The sequence below is a fragment of the Capra hircus genome, chromosome 10, assembly GCF_001704415.2.
Source record: "Capra hircus breed San Clemente chromosome 10, ASM170441v1, whole genome shotgun sequence".
NCBI classification, from domain to species: Eukaryota; Metazoa; Chordata; class Mammalia; order Artiodactyla; family Bovidae; genus Capra; species Capra hircus.
Window position 1 is genome coordinate 41,288,708 of NC_030817.1, and position 17,434 is coordinate 41,306,141.

Below are 17,434 nucleotides of genomic sequence, written 5' to 3' on the forward strand. Positions count from 1 at the left end.
GTGAGAATAACTGAGTTGCAAAACATCACAGCAGGAAAATTTTCATGAATTAAAGTAAAAGTATCAGCCAACCATATTTACCAGGCTCCAATAACTCAAATTCAGTTGGCTTTTGCAGTGAACTTGAGAACTCATCATGGCTACCAACTCTTCAGATAAATGATCTCTCTGGGCTCTACTGCATTTTCACATTTGTTATGGGTGGGGACCTAATAGTCCCCTTTTCGCAAACTACTCTTCTGAAGGTGAAGAGCAATAAAAGCTGATCCTTGTCCTGCAACATCTCTTCTATTCAAATGTTGTCTCTGTTGAGAAGCTTTAAGATTTTACAAACTGTAGTTTTTTAAAGGACACCTTTTAATTGCTTTTTTTTTTTTCAGAAATCAAAATATTTGGTTTATTACTGCTGACACCCGGCATGGAACGTATGTCTCTGAATTGCAGGCACGTCTCATGGCTTCCTCACGTTCCTCCCAGAATTTGCTTTACTCAAGTCCATTGTCACATACAGCATTTTGTGTTTACTGGTCCTATTTTTATCATTTATGCCTATCACTATTTTAAGATATAATTTAATGACTACTCAAAAGAAATCTCAACAAGCATATCAAAACTCAGTTCTTTCCTCTGTCTTCCAGCTTGAAATGTATCTTTTAAACCTGGATACATGCATGTACTAGTATTGCTCTGTTATGTTCTCATCCTCGTTTCCTTTTATTACTGACCCTGTTCCATACCCCAGCCCACCTCCCCAGCACCACTGGATCACCTCACCCCAGAAAAAAATCTAGGTATGAAGTTTAGAGTGAGCCAAAGTGACACGTGCCTTCACTGAACTTCGTGGTAGGAGTGACTCACTGACCTCTGTGGCCTGCAGGGGCCAGAGGCTGTTCACCTGAGCCCTAGATCCCATTTGTTCCTTCAAAAACATTATCCATGGTTCTCTTCTATGGGATTTTCTAATTTTATGGGCACTAGAAGCTTGACTCCTAATTTGCCATCTTATAATAAAAACACAGCTCTTAATTCCCTGGCTCTAGCAAAATCTGTGTGCTGTGGGAGATTTACATTGGCTTTGTGGTCACTGTCTGGAATTGGTGTTTTAATCAAAGGTGCCATGCACTGGGAAAGAGTTTGTGTGCGCCCGCATCCTTTTAACGAGGGCTTGCTAGGATGCCTGTTTACCAGTCCATCTGTGAAGCACCCTTAATGACCTTTGAAATTTCATCAGAGCTACAAAAGTCACTTTCCCTGCTCGCATTCCTCAATCCTGGCTCTGCCTCTTGGAGCTGAGCTTGTGGCAGGGCTGCTCACAGCTGGGCTGAGTCTTCCTGCAGCGTTAGCTTGCTCAGTGACAGGCCAGTGCAAATTGAATTAATAGCCTCTGAATTTCCTCTGGCCTGCCACATCGGCAGATTCACACCTGGTTTCTCACTACTTTCCTTCCAAACTCTGGCCAAGCCAAAGGCACACAAAAACAAAGGAGCAAGAGCTAGAATTTATCTGGCTGGTCTGCACCAAACAGACTGATTATCTGCTTGCATCAAGCACTGCCCCACCCACAACCCAGAAATCCACATGGGGCTCTGATAGCTACCTGCAAGATCAAACCAACAGAGAATTCTCAATGGTCCCCCTTCACATCCCTAAATATCACATGACAAGATGAGCAGTTGAAAAGTAAAAGGTTGATCAATTTGAATAACAATCATAAGAGTCTGTGAAAGACTCAGAAATGAACAAAGCTTTGTCATGTATTCAATAAGACTATTTGGGTAGGTATTCTTATTTGTTTAATAAGAAAATTGAGCTTCCAAAAGATTAAATGACTTGCCCTAGGCTATAAATGACAAGGCTGAGATCCCTAAAGCCCAATTTTTGGAATCTTAAATAACATCCATTGCCTTTTACTTGGTAATATGGAAGTGAAAAAAAAAATACTAAGAAAAAATCCTGATCAATAAAACAAACAAAAACCCCACTGGAATGGGGTAGGGGTTGTGGGGGAGATATGTGTGTTTCCATGTGTTTTTTTTTGTCCTGAATTCATTAAACTGGTGTGTATAAGTAGACAGACATATACAATTGCCTTCTTTAGTAAAGTCTAAGTAGTTTTCTGAGACATAATAAACTCTCTCATGTGTAAGTTCAGGCTCCCCTTTTGACTTTTTCTGAAGTTCACAAGTGTTATTCCTGAAAACAGACTATGGGCCAGCAAGAATCCTGGTCAGTTCACATTTATTTTTCTGTTTTCTTAGAAAACTTGTGATGTAAGAGATGGGCACTATATCCTGGGAGCACATGAGTTAATCTGCATTTTCTGTCTGAAAGTCTAGGTTTTGGCCCACATTTACACAGGTTACCTCTTCTGAGGCAGAGAACTTGTAACTGAACTTCCCCTAGGCTTTTCCGTGTTCAGGGGCTCATGGCTGATCCCCTGCTGACTGACCTGTCAGCATCTGTGTTCTCAGGGGGAGAGGCAGGTTTAAAGTGCCAGGACAGTTGTTGTACAAGCAACCATAACATGATGGATGAGTTTTTAACCTCAAAAGTAAAAATGAACTTTCTGACATATGGTAATCATTAGACCTCTGGGTGAATGAAAACACTCCATCTTCTCTTTTACAGAGAATCAAAGCTTTGCCATGTTTAAAAAAAATAAAACCACAACAAATAAACACAGAGTAATGAAAGTGTAAAGCCAAAAGTCAAAAGCACTTACCTTGGCACCTTCTTCCAGTGGAGGATAAGGAGAACCCGTCTGGACACAGACATTTGAAGCTGCCTTCAGTGTTACTGCACGTGCCCAAGGCACAGATTTCTGGCTCTTCAACACATTCATCAATATCTAAAAAAAAGTACACATGTCAAACAAAGTCAAAACACAGTGGAGACACTGTCGGATACTAAATGCACAATGTAAAAGTACAAAGCCTAACTGAGTTTCAAAAATTCTTCCAATAATGAAAATTTTCCCTGTATCATAATGCTGGAGTGGACTTTAGGCTGTGATGACTTTTAAAAAACTAGTTTTGCTGGTTCTTATTATAAAAATGGACTCTGCAAGTGCCTTCTTTGGGATGAAGTGAGAAACATTTTTTACCCAGATTGAGTTTATTAGATAATTAGAAAAGTTGCAGTAATTTCGTACTACCCTCGACTGGGAAGGAGCAAGAAACTCTAGAGTCTGACTTCACTAAAAAGTAAGCAGATGCTCTGAAATTCTAATTATTTTAACAATGAGTTACTCAGCAAGAGATCTAGGCCTTTGAACTGAATTTGTTCCTCTCTACCCATCCACAGTATCTTATGCGATCAACCTAAAACTGACTTTTACAAGGACACTAATACTTGTGAAAATAATCCTAATGCAATACAAACTAAGGACATCACAGGAAATGAGGCTCCTGTCTCTCATTTGCAGTTTAATTTTTCTGAAGACACAAAGATATCTTCCATGTAAAGACTATAGTTTTTGTTTTATCATCTAGATAATATGAATTTGACACACATAATTGTGGCATGTTTCCTTGAGCATATTAGTATACCTTATCTACTGTAAAGGGGTAATTAAGGATGGTCTGCATCCTGAATGGCTTGAGTATGTCTTAGTTTGCCTGGGAGAGTCCTAGTTTATGCATGTTGACCTGCACTCATGAATAGTGAGTGTAGGTCAAAATTGTCTTCATTTGGTGAGCCAAGTATATGATGACCCTACTTATGGAAAAAATATGACCACTCTTTCCAAGAGGCTTACCCATCTTTTCCCCTGACTTTCAGCAGGAATTTGTAGTGAAAAAGAGGTAAGTCTTGAGTCTCAGCCACGCTATTTTAATGGAAATATTTTTTTCCAACAAAAGAGATTATCTCTTATATCTTGGGACTCTTTATCTTCAGGTTTGTACAAGTTCTACCCACACCAAAAGTATTTGTATTACACAGCTTTATTCCCATGAGGTCCAAGTAAAGGGAAGTTATGAAATTAACTTTGTTATCTTGACTTAGTTTTGTAAATACCACACAACAGATACTCTAGGAATGTGCAATGCAAAGTGATTATCTTTCTGTACAATGTAAAACCAGCCTCCTCCTCATTTCATGTTATATCACATTTATAACTGCATCATGCTTCCTGTGGTTTATTAACTAACAAATCTGAACAAATGTGAGCTAACAAAGCTGATGATGACAAATTACTCCAACCCTACACTCCCTCCACCCCCACAATCCAATCTTTTCTTAAAAGTCAACTTTTGTAAAAATACTCAGATGCTTCCCTTTTTTCTTGTTATGATTCTCCTATGGTAGAAATCAAACTGTAGGTGCCAGCTTCATAAGGGTAGGGACAAAGATTTAGAATGAACACATTTATTGACTATTCTGAAAATCATTTTTTCTATATATTTTCATTCTGTTCATTTAGGGGTAACTTTGCATTAATCATGGAGAGAATAATGCTGACCTCTAATAGAAGTAAAATGACACAGTAATTTGTATTTGGGTCTAATTTTGATGTTTTCACTTAGAATATTATCCCTTGACTGAGATTTAAATTAGATATATAACAAACATTTCTCATTGATGATATTAAAAGTGGACAATTCTTACTCATTAGGGACTAGACACAGACTTGTTTAAAGGTGGGAGCATGGACTAGGTGACTTCTTAAAAGTCCTTTTCATTCTATTTATGAATTTCTGACAATTAATGACTTTCATTTAATGCAATGATACATGTATTGAGGAATGCAGTACTATAAAATTTGCTGAGAATTTACTTGTAGTTACATCTTTCTACCACTCTACAAGTGGAAACAACAATGACAAATTACATAGCCACATCCATCCAACCTTGAATGTGATCACTTAAAGATTTTAACTGGAATCAGGAAGCTATTTTTAGTTGCAACCCACTGGCACTTAAAAACAGGTAATTTAGGAGTTTTTATAAGCTGCATAAAAACACATTGGAAAAGGGTCAGGGTCATGCAACCACCCAAGTACACAGAGCAAAACAGCTTCATCAGAGATTAGCCTGAGAACTAGATGTTCTTGTCTCACCATCTAATTATGAGCCCATAAGTCACACCCTACCCTTGGATTTGTCTGATAAAGTATTGCAAAATGAAGACATCATTACACCATCTCAAAAATTTGACTCTGATATTGTCAATGAGGTAGCCAATACTGCTCATTTCCAACTACTGACAGCCCTCTTACCTTCACACTTGTCATTCTGGAGACTGTATCCAGGTGGACAGATACATCTGTAGGATCCATCCAAGTTTTGACAGGTGCCTGGGGCACATTTTCTGGGATCTAGGAGACATTCATTGATATCTGCAAAGAAAAGGGAAAAAGAAGAAAGAGTTTCCCACTGGCACGATTTTCATCAAGCAATTAAAATCCAAAGACACTGGAATCAAATCTAATACATAAATCTAAAGCCCCAAAACTCCACCATGAATAAAAATTAACACCTCAATAAAAATCAGCTTTATCAGCTTTTGGAAGTGTGCAAAGTAACAGCCATACTTTATTTGATCTACAGAAAATTAAATATTTCCAGAAAAGTACAGCATTTAAAAAGTGAATGGCTATGAAGATTTTTGAGGGCACCTAGCAGCTTATAGAAGAGCGTACTACAAAGCTATGTGGAAGAAAAAAAGAAAGGGAATTACAATTTTTATAGGATAATTCCACTGTCACACTGAATGTCGTAACATTGTAATTGTTTTCTGTAAGTATAGAAACTTAAAAGGTAAAGGGGAAGAGGGCTACATATACCATATATACCTACAGGCAGGATTATTCTAGTCTGATCTTTTCCCTTCAGGATTCTGAAGGAAGAATTGTGATACAGATTGTGTGATTCCTGGCATGGTCTCAGGGTCTTTCTGAAGCAGCACTCACCCACACAGGTTCTCCCATCTGGAGCCACCTCGTAGCCTTCATTGCACTGGCACTGAAAGGACCCCACTGTATTGATACATTGGCCATTTCTGCAAAGGTTCCCATTTCCAGTTGCACATTCATCAACATCTGCCAAGAAAAACATCCTTTGATATATTCCAAAGAAAAATGTCATAATCCCATCAATGACCAAAACCTTTAAAGGGAAAAATGCTTATTCTGAATTTCAGTGGCTTTGCTGGCTCAGACAAACTTAAGAAATTCCTTTCTGGTTAGTTTATAACAACAAACCTAGCTTTATTTACCTAAATAAATAAAGTTTTATATCAAAACTTTAAAGGTGAAATAATTCTACTAATTTGATTGATAATTTATGTTAGGATTTTATCTGAGTTTCACTTTGATCATACTTTAGGTTTCATTTTTAAAGGTTAAAACTGAATTACTAATACACAATACAGCTGAGAGTATTATTAACAATTCTTGTAATCAGAAGTATATAAAAGTGGCCTCTTGCACAATACAGAATTTGGTTCCTCACCCTTGCTTGTGAATACTATAGCGCATTTTATAGGAAGAATTTTATAGCTTCAATAATTTACTTCTTTGAAGAGAGGCTACAGTGAAACACCTAGACAAGTAGGTCCACACTGCTCCCGAATTTTGTAATTTCTTTACAAGGGATCGTTTTTATATGTTTTAAAACATTGAATTTACTTTGAAATGAATTTAATTAATTTGTAGCATAGCAGACATAAAAATTATAGTTGCTAATGAATATTTTAATAAAAGTCATAGATGTCCTCACTGTATTTGACACTTAATTAGCACATTACTGATTGTTAGTTAATTAGCATATAACTCTTAACCAACTGTCCCAACTAAATTGGTATATATTAAAAATGATAGCCGGCATGCTGGAGACGATGCTAATTACAAAGACACACATGAAATTGCCTTCCTCTGGTAGCTGGCTGTTTTGCACACATACCTATGCAGTCATTGTTGTGGGAAAGGATGAAACCGTGATTGCAGCGGCAGTTGAAGGAACCAATCGTGTTGCGGCAAGTGCCATTCCCACAGGCGTCTCTTTCACACTCATTTATGTCTAGCAGGAACAAAGGAAAAGGAAAACATGATTGTGAACAAAAGAAGGGGGAATACGGTCACCTGGGGTTAAAAGGCATTTTAGAGTTCACAGAGTGTTGTGCATCGGCTGAGAACTTCTAGATTTGATGTCAATGTGAGTTCCCGCAGTGGCAGCTCCCTGTGAGAAACTAGGAAAAGGCGAGGTTCTAAGCCTTGGGAGAAAATCCTTTCCTTGGTTGGCATGTGAAAGGAGGCAAGCTAAGGACATGAGAACTGGACAAGAACTATTTTATTCTATTTACTTCTAGAATTCTCCACCCTTGCCACTTTTCTCAAATATTTTCACTTGGAAATGGAAACTTCTGTGCGCATCTGGGTCTTGATTCGCTGCCACCTCTGGCAAACTTCAGCCTTTAAGATTCTCACTCCAGTTTACCAAAAAGCAGTGAGTCACCTGATATTACCCCAAAATCAGCAACACAATAAATTAGCTTTTTCACTCACCTGGAAGACGTCTGTTTCTTTTTCCCAGTCTGCCCCTAAAAACCCACGACCACTCCCAGGAAATGGTGACTTATCTCTCTTCTAAATTATCTCAATGTGATGGCACTCAATTTGGCTCTTCTCTAGCAGTATGAGCTGTCTTTCAGTTGGTCTACAACTTTTCACTTTGACTATCCTGTAAAGCTACTTTGGCGTCTTATGATGTCTTTGCATCTTGTGACAGCAGTTATCATCTTTCTAGCAGGTGTATATTTTACTAAGGAGGACATAAGAAATTAAAATGAAAATCATTGATACTCCCGGTTTGCGATATTGACAGGCAGAGTGTGGAGGGCCAGGGATGGGGAAGGAGTGGAAGGTAACACCTCAGGTTAGTAAAATGTGATGTTTAGAGTTAGAATTTCCTTTGCCTTCAAACTTTGGATGTAAAGATGAATTATCTGTGATCTTAAATCAGGATGCCATAGCTAAGCAGAATGTGACTCCAACGTGTGTGTCTGGAGACTGCATCCAAATGAGTCACCCTTCCAGCAATCAAGAACTTCTGCCTTGATTCATTGTTAGCCAAGTGAAGTTCTTTGGTTGGGCAGGTTCTCTGGTGGGGATTACAGATAACTCAGATGGGAGAGGGATAATGAAAGTTGGACAGGGCTTCATGAATACACTGGGTTATCTCTCCAGTGATTAGTGGGACTGACTATAATCTTTAACTTAAAACTTGTTATCTGCTCTGAAGATGACAAAACTTTATGAGAATGTTCCCTAAAGGATGAATCTAATTACATCCAAAGGCAAGCACTTTAAACGTTATTGACTGTTCTTTTTCCTGATTCATGTTCATATAGTCCCCAAAAGACTTAATGGATGTGGCTTTAAAATAGAAAAAGAAAGGAGGGAAGGAAAGAAATTGATTGATTACATATTTGAAGTTTAGTCTAAATCAACATTCCAATTCAGTACTAAAACTAAGGAAAAGATTTAAAATCTTGAGCTCTTTTCCCCTAGGAAAATGATCTGAAATTTTGCCTTTAAGGACCTGCTATATCCTTATATATATGTAACAGTTATATATATACAGACACTTCTCAAAAAATGCTCATACTCAACCACTCAAAAGCTGCACTCTGTTCCAATAAGGCAAATTCACATAAATATTATAAAGGAACAGTAGACTATTACCATTAATAAAAGTATTTTTTGTCTTAATATCTTTCTCAATTTATCCCTTTGTCAAAAGTTTTTCTGAACTGACAGCCAAATGAATATCAAGAAAGGGGTTTATGATGTTCAGATTCCCGAAGATTAAATATCAAAGGATATTAATGCTACACACCTGCTTCTGTATTTTATAAATAACAAAACAATTAGTGTTAGCTTTTTCATATATTCAGATACACATTAATTTTTCAATAGGATATGAAAAATAAAATGATAGCCACATACTCACCCAAACACATGGTTTGATCAGCGTTTGTTTTAAAACCAGTGTGGCAAAGGCAATAAAAGCTTCCAACTGTGTCAATACACTGTCCATGGCTGCATATATTGGGGATTTCTTGACATTCATTGCGATCTGTAAATAAAAAGCATCTTAAGTGGAAACTTGGAAGGCTAAATCAAATCATTTTTTCTTTTTCAAATCAGATAACTTACTTCTAGGTATTGGCCTCAAGATTAATCCTAGTTCTAAACTAAGCCAGTAAAACTGCTGCTGACATTATATTCAATATTTATTTTTGACTCAAAATTGGTTAAAACTTACTCTCATTTACTAGGCACATTCAGAGCTTATTAACAATACACAAGCAATGAAAACCAGGGGCAGTATCCAAAAAATCTTCTGAAAGATGAGAAAACAGATATAGAACAGAGACTAGACATGCAAGCTGGGAGATAATCCATTTGATTATCTGCCTGTACAGTATCCTAGACTATGGAATTAATTGAAGTATTTTGTCTAGTCAAGATTTGGTGTCTCAAATCACGGAAGTGTCATGGCTTCCTCTGGAAATTTAAACAAATCCCATTGCTAAGCTAGCTTTTCATGATGGGCAGCCTACATGGTCCCTTGCTCCAGTTTCACCCCATTATTTTGTCTTACTCCTATAACCTTTTGTTCCATCTTAACCAAGCCTTCCTGTCTACATAGGACTCCTTTCAGCACCTGACAATCCTAATGATGTTTCTTTCTTTCTTTCTTTCAAAAATCCATATTCTTTCAAAAGGAAGCCCTCTCATCTTGCTTCTGCCACTTGCTGGGCTCTAAGTTACATATATTATTAATACTTCTTGCTCTCCTGAAATCTAAGTATCTCAGGGGCCAAACTTGTTGCATGAATTCACAAATGACATAATTGCATGCCTACTCACATCTCTATAAATTTTTAAAGCTCTCAAGATTCCATGTTTAGGGAAAATGTAACTCGAGGAGCACTGATTTTCCTATTGTCACAAAAGAAAGCAAAAGGCAGAATGCTGCCGTGGGTGCAGATGCTGGAGAGCAGCTTGGTACCCAGCTCTCAGCTGAATAATTCAAGCTTGCTGTTTGCCCACCCTGGCTACTGAGAAGACAAAAACAGGGAATGGGTACCTTTTGCTGCCCAGGACACTTGTGCCCACGCCAGGACAGAATATACTTCCTCCATTTCATGTGCTCAGGCTGCCATTTATACAACTACTTCGTTCCAAGTACACAAAACATCTAGAGTCGATGAATCACCATGTCCTTTAGAAATCTCAGGTCGGGGGTGGGTGTATCATGAAAAGGGGAAACTAGGGTAGAGCATCTTAGGAGATACAGCTAGTCTGCAGAAATGCTAGTGAACAGATGATGTGTGTGTTAAGTTGCTTCAGTCGTGTCCAATCCTTCAGTCTTTACAATCCTATGGACTGTAGCCCACCAGGCTCCTCTGTCCATGGAATTCTCTAGGCAAGAATACTGGAGTGGGTAACCATTTCCTTCTCCAAGGGATCTTCCTGACCCAGGGATCAAGCCCAGGTCTCCTGCATTATAGGCAGAGTCTTAACCATCTGAGCTTCCAGAGAAGCCTAAGAACAGATGACAATTATTCACATTTGGATAAAAATGAATTTCAAATGAGCAAACTGCTCCCTGGGATAGGCAGAGGACACTGATTTCCACTACCAAGCTCAGTGAAGAGAGTTGATTTTGAGGAATGGTGTCTTGGGGGCTTATTATAGTCAGCCTAGACCGTGGGCACCCTCAGGTAATACTGAGTCTGGGCGAATGCAAGGATCAGGTCTGTCTCATTTCTGGGGCCCACAGGGAATGGAGAGCATTAAGAATCTTACTAGAAAGGGATCCTCAATTAGGAATTTTCTTTCCTACACTGCCTATTTCATGATGATTTTTTTTTTTAATGAAACATGGATTACTTTGCAGTTCTGTTGGCGAAATAGAAAGTTACAATTGTAGAGAACTTGATTATGAAGTTCACTTTGTCTTGAGGTTTCTACAAGCATCAGGATTTAAATTCCCAGGAGAGTATGTCTGAGGTTGAGATAGGAGATTTAAACAGAGTATTGGGGGAAAACACCCACACAGTCAGCAGAGAGAGAGGAAACCATAAGGAAATAGCTGGGAAGAGTATGTTTTTAGTTGGACAAGGCATTTCAGGAGTGGCTGCCTGTGCTCCAACTACTCAGCTCCTGAGGTCAGACTAGCATCCTTGGCTCAGAAACATGGGTATTACGGCCAGCTGGTGAAATGATGTACTTACAAGCTCAAATAAAAATCTTACTATGATAAGGAAATTTTAGTTCTTTTCATCTTAAGCACAGGAAGAAAGCAATATTTTACAATACATCTGAAAAATGCCATGTATAGGATAGTATTTAAAGACATTTTAAGAGATTTTATAAGTAAGATGTGGGCCCTCCTTGGAGGTCCAGTGGTTAAGACTCTGTGTTTCCACTGCAGAGGCCAGGGGTTTGATCCCTGGTTGGGAAACAGATTCCACATGTCGCATGGTGTGGTCAAAAAGATTAAAAAGTGATAATTATAAAAAATAAAAGTAGGACTAAGTGAAGACATTTCCAGAAGGAAGTCTTCAGCCCTAGAGGCTGAACAACTGCAAAACTCAAACTCAAGTACATTCCCTTTCTTGTAAGAATTTCATTGAATCAGGGGAACAAAACTTGGGCTACAAACAGCACTCCCTCATGGTGCTTACTGCTGATTAACGCTGGATGAGCTTTATCCAGCGTATTTATGTAAGTACTCTACAAAAAATTTTGACAGGACGTAAGCCCCAGCCAGGCCCTGGTTGGATATCTCGTCTTGATGTTTACAATAGTTCTTCCCACATCTTGCCTAACGTGAAATGGTGTGAAACTACACGTTCCATATTACCAGCAATTCCTTATTTTGATTGGAATTATTTCACCCACTTCCAAATAAATATAAATTAAGAGCAAAATGCAGGGAAGTGGTATGAATGCCAAATTTCATGAGGGTATTGTGACTCCTATCAGAGACATCCTCACTTTTCCTGTCCTGTTTTTTTTGTTGTTGTTGTTGTTAATACGTGGATTACAAGTGCTCTGTTGACAAAAAGCTAAACACTTGCACATGTTTCTTTAAAGCCAAAAAACAAGTCTTGATTCTCAAAGTGAGTTTTTGTTCTGGTATTACACCCTCTTCCCACCAAAGTCTCATAAAACAATGCAAAATGCCCTACGGAGAGCAGTGTACTTCCTACCACTTAATCACTGGTGTGCAAGGAAATCCAAGGAAAATCTGACCATGTTCCTTGGTGTTGTTTCATTCACAAATGCATAAACTATCCAGGAAACTCCTTGTGAAATGGACTAGAGGCAAAACAACAGATTCTTCCTGACCTCTTTGCTAAATATATAATGGTTTATAATTACTGAAAAACTGACATAAAAGTCATTCTGAGGTGTTACTTTGCTGCTGGGTTGAAACACCAGTGTTTTCATTTTGCTACCACTGGCTACAAAATACCATCAGATGTTTAATAACTTTTGCTGTTGTTGTTTAGTCGATAAGTTGTGTCCCATTCCTTGTGACCCCAGAATTGTAGCCCACCAGGGTCCTCTGTCCATGGGATTCCCCAGGCAAGAATGCTGGAGTGAGTTGCCATTTCCTCCTCCAGGGGATCTTCCTGACACTCAGGGATCAAACCCATATCTCCTGCCCTGGCAGGCGGGTTCTTTACTGCTGAGCCACCAGGGATAACTTCACTGTCAAAGTAAGTTGGTGACATACTCATCCTTCTCATTTCTACCATGTCCCTGACAAAGGTGAATACCGAAAAAATTTAACCTCTAATAGTCTCTCATTTTGCTGTAGGTGACATCGCAAATAAAAGGCTGTTACAGTTTGCTGCCCTCAGTTCTATAAGATGCTAAGGAAAAAAGATAATACTGTTGGTTCTTTTTGCTTGATTTCTGAAGGTTAACCCAGCCCAGCTCAGCAGAGCTTTGCTGTCTAGAGTTGGTATATGTGGCTAGGATGGTGAAAACCTCACCCACTCAAGGGGGAGTAGGTAAAAGGAAAAAAAAAGTATTTGGTCCTAAATACCAGGTAGGGAGGGCTTCCCTGGTAGCTCAGTTGGTAAAGAATCTGCCTGCAATGCAGGAGACCCTGGTTCAATTCCTGGGTCGGGAAGTTCCCCTGGAGAAGGGATAGGCTACCCACCTCAGTGTTCTTGGGCTTCCCTGGTGGCTCAGATGGTAAAGAATCTGCCTGCAATGCAGGAGACCTGGGTTCAACGCCTGGGTTGGGAAGATCCCCTGGAGGAGGGCAGGGCATGTCAACCCAGTCCATTATTCTTGCCTGGAGAATCCCCATGCACAGAGGAGTCTAGTGGGCTACAGTCCATGGGGTGGCAAAGAGTTGAACATGACTGAGTGACTAACCATAGCACATAGCACCAGTTAGGGAGTGTGTGTATGTGTGTATATGTCTGTGTGCATTTGTGGGAGTGGGTATTTCCAGCAAGGCAGCAGGGAGGAAAATTTGGAAAAATCACCTCTCTAAAGAGGAAAAAAGCCAAGTGTTAAAGCATTTCAACAATTTTCCTGTTTCCCAGTTTAGTTACTAGAACACAGAAATCTGAATCTTAACCATCCCAAAGAAATGCAGGGATCTGCAGCTAGTTGGGGCTGGCCCGTCGGGTAGGTGCCTGCAGGTGGGGACTTACCATTGCACTGCCCCGTGGAGGTGAATCGGTAGCCAGGCTTGCAATCACAGCGGTAGCTGCCCGCAGTGTTGATGCACTCCGCGTTTCGCTGGCACACTGGGCCGTTCTGACACTCGTCAATGTCTATGAGCAGGAGAGAACTGAATTACAAGGAGAGCAGAATCCAGTGTCAACAGGCAGGAGGCAAGAACAAAATATGACTTTACATTGGATCTGTTTTGTGAACCTTTGCTTTCTTTGCTCTTGTTACTATAATCAGTCCATAGCTACAAGCAGACACAGTGGTCTGCCTCGGGGAATCCTGCCCTTCTGCCTGAACGTTAAACTAAAGTACCTTTGTTCAGTGCACAGAGAAATACCCTGATCTTGCCCACCTGCAGGAAAAAAGAAATTGACACATCCTCTCCCCAGTGCTGGCCAAACCAGGAGGTATTTTGCAAGATGTATGGCCTTTTAACTTTATTTCCTCACCTCCTCCCTCCCTCTGTTCTATAAAAGAAACTGGCATCCAGACCCTGATGAGATAGTACTCTAAACTCTAGTCTGCCATCTTCTCTGATGCCAGGCTTTCCAAACGAAGTTGCTATTTCTTGCCTCAACACCTCATCTCCTGATTATTGGCCTATTGTGTGGCAAGCAGGTTGAGCTTGGACTTGGTAACAAAGGCAAATGAAGGCTCTCACACAACACAGATTTATATTTTCTTATTTCGATTGGTTCTATTGAATGAACTTTGGAAGATGGAAAGCTTTTCTAATTTACCTGCTTTACAAATATTTTTCATATATGCAAATACTGGATTTATTACCATCTACAGGTTCTAATTATGTTAATCTCTTGGAAAGTTGTGAATCTCAGCCTCAAGGGAAGATTTGATAAGGGTATAGACTAATATCCTAGGAAGTCTTGTATTTGCTCAAAGTGCAGGAGGTTTGGGAAATCAGTCAGGTTGCTTTTGTTGTAGGGCCTGCAGAGCAGAGCATCTCAAACTTTGATGTTCCTTTAAATCGCTTAAGATTTTATTGAAAGACAGATTCCAACTCAGCAAGTCAGGGGAGTGGCTTGAGAGTCTATGCGTCCAATAAGCTCCCAAGTGATGTTTGGTCCACAGACAGTGCTCTGAGCTGCAGGGCTGCAGAAGCTCCTGCCTAAATTCCTGCCACATGGCAGTCAAATCTAGGAAACTTAACATAAAGATTACACATAAAACCACTGAAATAACCAAATGCTCACTATCAAAGGGCGAATAAAGTGGCTATTGTGTGCTCCAGAGCCTTGCTTATGCTCAGGGAGTTGCTTGCCTATCTTTTAAAAATGTTACCAGCCATCTAATTCAGTTTAGCTTTAGGGCACCGCAGAATATACTTCACAGTCCAGGCGATACCAATGGGGCAAAAACGCATATTGTCTTCCCCTGCTCCTATGAAGCATTCTGCTGCTGTTGCTGCTGCTGCTGCTGCTAAGTCGCTTCAGTCGTGTCTGACTCTGTGCGACCCCAGAGACGGCAGCCCACCAGGCTCCCTTGTCCCTGGGATTCTCCAGGCAAGAACACTGGAGTGGGTTGCCATTTTCTTCTCCAAGCTTTCTAATTCAGTCTAAATCCAGTATAGGGAGCGGTCAGTAACACAGGTCAAAGTCAGCTCTCAGCACCAGTGCTGGGGTTTGATGTGGAAGTTGGCTTAGCCAAAGTTCCCACTAGGGGGCGGCAAATATGCCAATCTAGGCCTCCGAGGTGTGTGCTCCGTGGTGGGAAAACCTCAGGATTGTGGGCAGTCAGTGGTCCTATCTGTCTAATATGGGGTGTGTGTCTCATACAGGAGCAGAGTATGCCCACCATAGGTTACTATGGGCCCAGGATCCAGCACCACCTTACCCACCAGGCCTGCCCTGCTCTTCATAGAGAGTGTACAGAAACACAGAGGGTAGCTTCTGTAGCTGGAAAAGCCAAACGGTGTCATAGACAAGCGTTTCCCTGATGCCTCAGATGCCTAACATCTGATCCTGTGCATGCTGGGGGAGAGCAGACACAAAGATCCTCCCTGACTCACTTCTGGAACCCATTCCAACTGCAGTCTGGCTGAGGCGTGTGCTAAATCAACCTTCCTTTTCTGAGTCTGAGAGCTAGGAGTGTGCTGGGAAACAGCTGACCCTGGATTAAACGTTCACCCTGAAGACGGATATCCTATGAAACGGAAACCAAAAGCTGGAGCACTTTGTAATCTCTGTATCAGCCGACCGCTACCCTGACAGCGAGCCACCTTCCATGGGTACAGCTGTAGGTTTTCAATCTCAAGGGTGTAACAAGGTCTAGGTTGACATGGTGGTCATGGGTGGCCGTGCCTCTGGCTTCTGGTCAAGGGCTGCAGCTTCAGCAGAGATACGTATCAAAGAGGCACTTGGGTAGAGTAACCAGCTCTGAATGGAAGAGAAGAGGAGATGCCACAGAAGCGGACAGGCATCCTTAGGCATGCATGACAGGTGGGAGACAGTGGCGATGAGCAGGCAGCTACCCCTAGCACCATAGGTCATTTGCTATGGGCGCTCTTCTCTTTTTCCACATCCTGCCTCCTCCCCACACCTGATCTTTGACGGCCTTCAGAAGCCCAGGGTCTGAACCAAAGCCCCCAGATGACTGTCTCTTTAGGAAGGCTAGGAATAGCTGTCACCCCATTTCCAGTCCCCCACACAGCAGGCAGAATAAGGGATGCTTGCCAGCTTGGCCACAGGAACAGAAAGCCTGCTGAGGAGAATTTAACAAGCCTGTGCTTGGGGTTATAGCTTTACTCGTGGTCTCTAAGTTGTCCCTAGTTTAGGAGAAAAAGATTTTTTAACATTAAAATGTTGACCTATGTGGTGTAATACATGCTCTAAGGAGCAATAAGCCTTTCTAACATGAACAAGAACTCTGTTAGAGGCTCTGAGTTTAAGTATGAAATAAGAAAATTACTCTAGCTGTCCTAGGGCCCATGGTATATTTAATAACCAGCAACGTCCCTTTTACTAAAATGTAAAAGAACACTATCTTCCCCAGATGTCGGAAAAATATGAAGTGCGGTGAGGAATGCGCAGAATCACAGTACATACACATGGCGAGGGGAGGTAATTTGAAAATGAAAAAAGTACCATTTGCACGCATGCCAACATTCTTCGTATAAAATCGAATTTGCTGTTCTTGCCATTTGGAATTCTCTCATGCATTTGAAATATTTGCATTAACCGTGTTTTCACTGGGGAGGAGCAAAGGCTCCGCTTGGAAGAGAACACTGATTTTGAGATTCAACTCAAGATCACTGCCCACCACTCGTGCTCACTTTCAAGCTGTGTAAAACAATAGCCATCCATTGGACACACCTAGGACCCCAAGGCTTTTTCATATCAGCTGGGAAATCTAATACACTCTGTGTTGAGGGAGGGGGCAGTGGAGAGGGCTGGGGAATGGACATCATGCTTTGCCCACTGGGAGTAGAGTTAGGGAATTTTTTTTTTTTTGGCAGTGAAATGTCTGTTGATCCACAGGGTGCCCTTCACGATAGCTAGAGTTTGATGAATTTCTGAAATTCCAATGTTGTAAAATTGGCTCATTTCTGGATGTGATACAGAGCAACATCTCTTACCTTCACAAACCAATAACTTGTCATTATAGAAGAAGCCCACTGGACATTCACACCGGAAGCTGCCGACCATGTTGATACACACACCGTTTTCACAGACCCCTGGGATCTCCCGACACTCGTCGATATC

General features: G+C 40.7%; 1 protein-coding gene across 1 annotated transcript in view; it reads right to left on the bottom strand.

Annotated features, from left to right (window-relative positions):
* Positions 1-17,434, bottom strand: part of FBN1 (fibrillin 1) — a 275,163-nt gene that overhangs the window by 42,510 nt on the left and 215,219 nt on the right. The window contains exons 44-50 of the mRNA XM_018054172.1: positions 17,308-17,433; positions 13,694-13,816; positions 8,953-9,078; positions 6,904-7,020; positions 5,913-6,041; positions 5,220-5,339; positions 2,723-2,848 (exon numbers count right to left, since the gene is read on the bottom strand). Of these exons, the coding sequence (XP_017909661.1) occupies positions 2,723-2,848; positions 5,220-5,339; positions 5,913-6,041; positions 6,904-7,020; positions 8,953-9,078; positions 13,694-13,816; positions 17,308-17,433 (867 nt within the window). The remainder of the gene's footprint in view (positions 1-2,722; positions 2,849-5,219; positions 5,340-5,912; positions 6,042-6,903; positions 7,021-8,952; positions 9,079-13,693; positions 13,817-17,307; position 17,434) is intronic.